The sequence below is a fragment of the Xylocopa sonorina genome, chromosome 9, assembly GCF_050948175.1.
Source record: "Xylocopa sonorina isolate GNS202 chromosome 9, iyXylSono1_principal, whole genome shotgun sequence".
Lineage (NCBI taxonomy): Eukaryota > Metazoa > Arthropoda > Insecta > Hymenoptera > Apidae > Xylocopa > Xylocopa sonorina.
Genome location: NC_135201.1, coordinates 2978117 through 2987369, shown reverse-complemented (window position 1 = coordinate 2987369; position 9253 = coordinate 2978117). Strand labels below are relative to the sequence as shown.

Here is a 9253-nt window from a genome sequence, read left to right as displayed (position 1 = left end):
TCCGTTCTCCCTTTTCTCTTTCTCCTTCCCCTGTCTCGTTCTCTTTCTCTTTAGTATCGTGCACGGTGTCACGGCAGTAGGACGACGTCGTCGATCGCGGTGCTGATTCTTCGGTAAAAGGGCAGCCGAGTGAAAAATAATGTCCCCTTATGCAGATCGAGCGTGGTAGCCACCGGTGAACAGTGCGCGGGGACCCGTACTCCGTTCCGAAGGTCCACCACCGATCGTTCCTCGCGGGTGGAAACCCGTGCACGCCGCAAACACCAGCCAGAGCTTGGAAATGCATCAACGGAGTTGAGTTTTAAGAAGAGAAGGAGCAATGGAGGACGAGCCGCGGGATACCTGTTTCGGGGCAGGAAGCGTGGCAGGGGCTGTGATCGGCACTTTCCTTACAACGATTCTCCTGCTGCTGGTCGCTGCGCTCCTTTACAGACAGTGGCGTAGGCACAAGGGTGAGCCGCTCGCATTTTCTTTCCCGTCCGCGCCTTTAAACCGGCTGTATTATTTCCATCTGATCTCGCGGGGATCGCGATGACAGATCGTTTGCGTGGTTTCGCGGTGTCCTCTCTCAAGTACACACAGGCTCGAGCGCGCTCTAGTTGCGTCCTGTCCCGTCGACATAACCGATTTTCCACCGTGCTACCATGGAACGAATGCTATTTTATCATCGAGGACGAGAATTTCTCGTGCCTGCCTCGCTCTTGCAGGCCTCACCGCTCCCGCGGCGGCGGCCGTACGTATGTAAAACCCGAATGGAATCTCTTGCACAATGAGTAGGAATTTATTCCTACGCGTTATTCCGCCGCAACTTCTTTGGTAGCGCGGTTGAAACGCGCCGCCGGGAAATACTCCGCCTAGGCGCGCGGAACAATAGATAATCGTGTGTGCGTCTATTTTTCTCGATCGATCGATCGATCGAAAGGCCCGCATATTCGTTCAACCGGGCCTGTGGATCAAACCTAGACCGATCATTATGCAACGAATTGCCGCGTCTCGAAAACGTACAACGATCTTACGCGATGATCGAATCGTTGGTCGTAATTAAGGATTATCTCGTTCGTTGTCGTTTTCGTTGATCTCACCTGGTGCCCGATCGTACGCGTTACGACCGTTTTCGCTATTGCGTCGCAATTTGATGCGTATATATCCACGCAAAAGGTAGACCTTGGAGCGCCGCTAAGCTAGAGAGACAATGATACACGAAAGTCAGTCTCTCTTGCTCGATGGATTGGAATCTCTGTCTGATGGAATGATGTTTACAGGCTAGAACGTAAAATGTCTCCGGCGAGAGATGCATTCCGTGCGTTCGCTCGTTTTTGGGATGGTATTCTGTTGTCGTTGCGTTGCCTCGGTGGAATGTAACGCGTGTGAAATGCCTGATAAAGGCACGTAGCCGAGGCAATTAATAATGCCGTTTATTGAAAATATTATAATTATCGTACATCATCGATTACTGTAAACCTGATGGGGCGTAACAAGTTGAATTCTTTTTTTAAGCGTTTCCACTTTTTTTTCCGAATTCAGTCGCAGATTATACTTATGTAAGCAATTGTGTTTCTATCGTTCGGTACAAATCTAAATAGCAAATGTGCAATGTAAATTTCTGCAAGAAAATACTAAGAAATAAGTTCCTCGCTTATCCCAACGATTATTTTGCTATATCGTTGAGGAAAAAACTAGGGAAAAATTTCGTGTAAATTAAAAGCTTGGGAAGGAAATTAATTAAAATCAATTAAAATAACAACTGTGGATACGTAATATCTGCGTCGGTTCAAACACTTTTTTCTTTAAACATTGAGATATGTTCGTAAGGAATGTTTTCCCTCGTCATTAACTGCTCATACCATACTTATGCAACTTTTAACTTACATGTCTGCGTGTATATTCTATTTTTAACATTTTTTGCTTATCACTGTATTATCGATGCTATCACTGTACCATTCTATTAGCATCAAACAAACTATTTATAGGAATAATTGATTCCTACTTTTCTTATCAAAGCAAACACCTATATCACAGTTTTCTTGTTTACAATTTAAAGAATGCGATTACAGAGATGCAAATTAATTTATATTATTCTACAACTATTGTTTTTCCAAGAAACTACATTTGCGAATATCATACATCTTTTGTGTTTCCACTTAAATGGTTCATAAATGATTAGAATTAGAAATTTGTAGTATAGTTTGTTTTTTATGCAAACCTTTTTATGCAAATGCAGAATTTTCCAAGACCCTAGAAACAAGCAATTTTAGTAATTCTGTTTGTTGTTTTACAAATTATTCTGTTAGCTTGTACTGTTCATTTTTAAGTGTTTAATCATTTTTAAATCATCGAGGTAAATGTAAATGCATTAACGTGTTTTCTAGACGCAGTTTTTCGTACGACGAATACCTGTTAGAGCGATTGAACGAAGGAGGGCACTGTCACGAGGACATTAGGTAATTTTCCGATGTTCGGATCGTTATGTTCGCGAGGAAAAATACGATGGATCCGCCGAAACGTTTTCACGCCGCTTGCACACCTTTCGTTAATTGACACGCACGAATCGTTATCTGGCAAAGTGGAAAATAGATAACGAACAGCGATAGACGTAGCGATAAAATAATGTAACAACTTGAAAGCGTCTCCGAGTGTTTCTAACGACCCAGCCGGCGAAATATAATGGGCGTTCGAATAATTGTCGCGCGAAAAATGTTTTCGAACTCGAACACGCCGTAACCCATGTGGGTACTTAAAGCCCGTAATATATGTAACGTTCATATACGTACGTTCTAAATATAGACAATTAAGCTGATCGCTGTTACTTCGAGGAAGCGAGAATTTGCGTTAAATTATGTGAATTGGAAAAATCACGAGAAGATTGAGCTGAACAGCTGAGTGGGAAGAAGATAACATTCCACGCGTACATGCATCCTACCTGTTGGGAAACACAACAATTATTAACTGTTCAAACTGTAATTTGTCGATGCCTAAACTTAAAAACCCGTGATCCATGTTAAGTGGTTATTTATGAATTTTTAATTAAATGTAAAGTCTGGAGTATTCTCGATGTTTTTGGAATGTTATCCTCTTCTCCTCGCTTAATCGTTTAATTAAAATGGATGACGCTGATAATGAAAAATTAATCAACCACGTAATTGATGGATTAAAAACTCGATTGCATCCTGTTTTACTCGATTGATTTTCTAAATCGATGTAACCTTAATGTCATTTCATGTTTAATTCACGTATAAGGAAAATGCAATAAATATTCTATTCTTGGACTATCCTTAATAGTCAATAGTCCATTTAGGAGACGTGCAATAATGTAGCATGGATATCAAGTTATGTCGAAAGTGTATTCTTAAACTATCGCATCGTAGAAGGGTGACTGTATAATGGTATAAAGCATATTTAACTGGCACAGAAATGCGATATTAAAACACACCTACGCGTAAATAGTGGAATGCTTTTTAAAACAGTTTCAAAATGGAATCGTATAATTCTTGTTGTGCCTTGGGACGTACGCAGGATAATGCTAAACTTCTAAATTGTAAATAGGTATAAAACTGTTAGGATGATGTCATTCTTTGCGGTAACGTAATTTGCATAATAAGGGAACCGTATAATGCGTTTTAAGTATCGTTTCTGTATATATTTTTTAAAATTACCAACACACGTGTCCCAGATTCTGTTATGTAATTATACAGTAGTGCTATAGCGATAAATGCCTTTAAGACATCTATAAAAGCAATGTTGCACGCACAAGAGATGTTTTTCTCTTTATTTTCTGAGATATTTGTTGTTTTAATGGATTTTCATGTTGGTAATTAATAACGTCGGGTAATTACTTTTAGGTAAACACTTGGTACTGGTAACAGACCCAGAAATCGTCGAAGAAGCCTATGCGTTCGACAATCCCTGCTTCAAGGATGTCACAACATCGCCGTCTAATCGCGAGGGTGCGGTCTCTCTAACACCTGGAAACACGCCAGGCAAAGATTCCGCGCGATGGTCCACCTCTTGGGCATCCTTGGGGTTAGTTTCGACTAATCGGAACGACAAGAGAAAAACCCTCGACGACTCTTGCCTCGGTGTAAGTATTTCTTCTGTCTCTTCGCTGCGCTGTATAGAAATTATTAGGTCGTAACATACAAACTATCAGCTGCTGTTCGAAGTACGCACGCTTTCGTTTCCAATTGGCAAATCGATGGTTCACGTCAGAAGAGAGTGTTGCGCGTATACACATCCGTGAAGTACAGATAATGATGATTAATTTATAATTTAATAACGTATTTGAGGATATATAACGTTTTATATTAAATGTGTTACGGATTGAATCGCAATGTTTAATCTTTCGCCGAATTTAAAAAAAAAAGCTACAGTGATCGCCTCATACACATTTCGATTTAATATGCCGAATACAGAAGATATCGTGTACGGCCAAATTTGGTTGCGAGTACAGTTAATCTAGCCGTCTTTGATGCGTGCCCTTATGCTTCTTGGCGAAGAGGAAGTCGAAGAGTGTATGAGTCGAATCATAAAGTTAATTCTTGCCACATGACTGTGCAGTGTGAGAGTTTGTTTTTCAAGTGACAATTTCATGTACTTTTATCTCTACGAAGAATATTGGAAAAAGATCTGCATAGCTATAATTTTTGTTACGTGTAAAAAATGGAACAACATCTAATTTACAGAATCTAATTGTAAAATGAATGATTTCTTTTTATGCAGCCAAAAGCAACAAAGATCAATGTAGTTAGCTTGAAAAGTCGAGATTTCACAGGGCTGGGATTTAATATCTGTGGTAACATGAGAGAGGGAATCTTCGTTAAAGACCTCCTACATCGTGGGCCTGCATCGGAATCCGGTCGAATACATCCAGGTCAGTAATTATTCCTACGCTTGAAGATTATTTTAATCCTCTACCGCCTGCATTTAATTTTATTGTTCACAGAATTGTTTGCTTATCCAGGATGGGTCAGATTAGATTGAATTAAATCCCCCCGATCGATTCTTCTCTTTTAGCTGAAAATTGAATTTAATCTACCTTAGAAAATTGTATTCTACAATTTATTCTTGTTTTTCATCGAGAATAATCTCACATTACTTAACCGGATCCTCTAGATAATTCTCTTAATTGTATTTAAAGCTTTTGATTAACTGCCTTTTTCGTTCGATTTTATATTTACAGGTGATCGTATAGCCAGCGTAAAGATCAGTTTCCGAAACATGGTGTACGAGGATGCTTTGACTATTTTAAGCTACGCTTCGCCGTACGATGTAAAACTGGAAGTAGAAAGCGGTGGGACCGGATCGAAACCGACAACTCTTTTGAAAAAGAGCGTTGGGCCGAGCGCAGCAAGAATCTGCCATCCACTGTACAGGAGTCAATCTATTCCGGAGCTCTCTCAGTCGAAGAGCGTCGCGAAGAGGCTCTTCATAGTCGATCCGAACGAATCTATCAATTCTAATTACTCAACGATGAACTCGACTTTGAAATCCTCGAAATCAACGCCAGGCGGCCAGGCATCCGAGAAATGCCACGACGAGGCCAAGAGCAATCACCATAAATTTGGTATTAAAGTCCTGCCCTCCCTCGACGGGACTGTTCATCGCATAGAAAATCAAAACGAACACAATACGAACCTCGAGAGAAGACATTCGAAGAAGCTGGACACGGAGAAGCACTTGTCCAATATGAATAAAGCTCCTCCACTTGGGGACAAAAAAGAGGAATCTCAGCGCCAGCAAGCTTCGCAGGCGTTCCACGCATCTAAAGAAAAAACCGAGACGTCTGAAACACGCAACGTTGATACGTTAGACAAAAGCAGCAAAATAGTCGACGCATCGGTTCACGTGCCGTCTGAAGTGCCAACGGAGGTTCACAACGCAGCTATGGCGGCACGTAGAAATCGAAAAAATAGCTCTGAGTTGTTGAATCCTCAAAAGAGTGTCGAGTCTATTGAGACAGAGGATGCAAGGAACCAACAGAAGAACAAAAGAAAAGCGCCACCGCCGCCAACGAGCAACAGCTTCGACGAGCAAGGCTCTCCTGCGAAAAAAGATTCATCGAATGCGAAAAAAGAGGATAAGATCAATAGCATCACCGATTATACGGAGTCTCTGTCCGAGTACATAAAGAAAGTACGTGAAAATACGGATAACGTGGATCCACGTGTAAAACAGAAAGTAGAAACGGTGATAATTGATGGAAGGCATTCTGAGTCAGACACTGACAGCGAGATACAGAATAGTTTCACGACTATCGAACTGAATTCAGCTGATATCACGATTCATCGAACGCCTGTGCCCGAGACAAACGACGAGGAGGATGAAGAGGACGATGTTTATAGGAAAGCAGCAAGTTTGGGCGATTTGTCAAAATACGAGTGTAGAACGACCGCGACTCTTGAAAGGGCGCAAAGTCTGGATATGACTGACACAGGAACGAAGAAACGCAAAGCACCCCTTCCACCGGAGGATATCAACGAATCGACTGAGGATTTGACTAAACTCGATCAGATGGATACTTTTGATAGGCGACTGCTGAAAAAATCGAACGAATGGGGCAATTTAGAGGACGTCGTATGGCGTAAAAAGCAAGATTTGGACGACAAACCGAAGAAATCGAAAGTCAGAAAGAAGAGCAACGGTTCGCTTGAACGATCCAAGTCTGCTGTGGAGATTAAATTGAAAAACGAATCATCCGATTCGAGGGAAGAGAATGCTACTGATGACGAAACCAGCATTGAACTTTACAACCTTCCTCTGAGCAAGAGACTCACGGAAGAGTTTATTCGCGCGGAGAGAATATTCGATCCGGACCAAGATAATTCTCTAATCAGAATCGTTAACGATGGAACCGTGATAAAAAGTCCTACGCTCGAAGAAATAGAGTTCCAATTTAAAAAAGAAACCCCATTGTCCGACGACTTCAATAATGATAGTACAAACATGGATGAACAGTTCTCGGACGAGGATGAGAAAGTGGTGGAGAAAGATTTTGGGAAGGCTTTGAAACATTTCGAAGCGTATTCGCAAAAGTTACCAACGTTCTCCGATTCTTCCAAACACGACCTGTTCCGTTTCAAAAACTGGAAGGACGATAATTCATCGACGGCAAGCGAAACGGTTTCGTACGGGGGTAAGAAACCCGTCGACGAGGAGCCAATGACAAAAATCAATATTAAAAGAGGGTGCCACGCTTGCGACGGTAACTGCAGTCGGCATGAAACTTGCAAGAAGAAATCATTCACGACGAAACGGTCGTCTACCCCGATACCACTGCAGGACTATTCCTCCAATTCAACGGAAGGTAACGGTTCCGACTCGATAACAATTAACGATGAAGAAGAACCAAACTCGATGTCTTATACGCAGGAATCGATGCTGAAGGACAGAGAGAGTAAAAGCGAGAAGTCGTCGGTGAATTCAAAATCGCCGCAGAGACGAGTAATCGAGGTACCCATTAATCAGAGAATCACCCGAGAGGACGACGAGGACGAGGATGAGTACGAATTTGGTTCCAGTGTGACTATAAACAACAAAAGTTTATTCGACCGTGAGGACCGTCGTAACATTAATAATATCAGTGTTTCTAGTGGTGAGAACAGTGAAGACAGCGGATTAGTTGGTGAGTCGATGGATTACAATCCGCAAGACTTCGATCATCGACCACCCCTACCCATCACACCTATGCCGCAAAAGATGACTTACATCACGGAGATCAAACTTTCTGCCAACAGAGGGAAATTTCAAGAGGACGATAACGAGGCCAGTGAAACGCTTTCCACGGCAGAGAGTAAGGGTAAGAAAGCGGTGCAAAACGAAATCAAAACGACATCAAATGGGAAAGCCGTCACTAATAAAAAGCCTCCTGTTCCTCCCAGAAGAACGGACATTACGAAGTCGAGTAAGAAAGGTACCGCTGAGAAGCAAGTTATTTATGTATCCGAATATAAATCTACCGAGTCGAAAGAACCAGATGGTTCAGATGCAAGCCAAGAAATCAAACAATCGGATAACTGGTCGGCAGAGACATGATCGATGGATCATTTTTTGAAGGATACGATAAAGAACGAGCTACCAGTGAATCGCACAAATGATCATTTTCTCGGATCTTTGGTGCGCAATTTCACGTTCGTATATTCTGCATTGAAATTCAGAGTGGAAGTGACGAATGTTACGAAATGAAAAAACGACTGCAGTTGTTGTAAACTGTTCACATTTTCTATATATTAGATGTTGCTGTTTTCATTCAAACATAAGGCAGACTTTGTAATCGACAATGGAAATTTTGCTACCGTATACCTAAAGGATAATTAGAATATACTGTACTTAATCATCTAAGGTAGGCAATTGAAATAGGTGACCAAATTGTGACTCCGTATCTTTTTTTCTACTGTGGTCTCTGTAAGAATAAAGTATATGGTTTTCTTCCATAGAGAGTAATCATTATACGGAAAAACGTTTATATCTTAAAAAGGAAATTTTCTTGAGCCTACTATATGGTCTTATTTTATCCTTAAGAGAAGCAAACTGCAATGTCAAAATCTGATCACCTAGTTCGGTTACACCTAGTATATGTACATACGTGTTGTGCTCATCCTGAATAGATCTGCTCTTCAACTAGTCGAAAAAAGATTTTATCTAGTATTCTCTTTGATTTTTCTGAAAAGACTGGCTCTTCTTTAAAACCACGTTCTTCGATCTTTTGGTAAAAATGTTTGTTGTTATGAATGAGTTATATTTATTTTGTCTTATTTTAAAAATTAGCACACAATTAGAAGCTGTATTATACATAAAGTACAATATTAAAAAGTATCATACGTATCAAAAATCGTACACAATCCATGTGTATCCTTTTAAGCAATATACTTGTAATATAGTAGTTTTAATTTTTTTCAAATTTTGTCTAAGAATAAAGATTTTACTGTATTGATTACAAGTAGATTACTCTCTATCATGGAAATCGTAGTCACGCTAAACTGCATCTAGAAAACCAAGAATAATTATACATTATGGTAAAAATTATCTTTATATATCAGAAACTCTGTAAACGTTGAAATATATATAAATATTAAGCTTAAAAAATGATAGATTAAAATTTAATAATCACGTTAGTAGATATACACATTTATAGTGCTAAACAGTTATTAATATTTGATACGATTATTGATATTAGATGATACTTCGCAACTTGGTCGATAACAGCTTAACGCGAGGCAAACAAATTTCCAAGATTTACCTAGATCTTTCCGGAATGTCT

The 9253-nt window shown here is 40.3% G+C and overlaps 1 protein-coding gene across 1 annotated transcript; it reads left to right on the top strand.

Annotated features, from left to right (window-relative positions):
* Window positions 1–292: 292 nt before the first annotated feature.
* Window positions 293–8326, top strand: LOC143427494 (uncharacterized). The gene is made up of 4 exons (XM_076901677.1): window positions 293–452; window positions 3840–4078; window positions 4717–4867; window positions 5177–8326. The coding sequence occupies exons 1-4, from the start codon at window positions 320–322 to the stop codon at window positions 8026–8028; spliced, it is 3375 nt and encodes a 1124-aa protein (XP_076757792.1). The 5' UTR covers window positions 293–319; the 3' UTR covers window positions 8029–8326.
* Window positions 8327–9253: the final 927 nt, after the last annotated feature.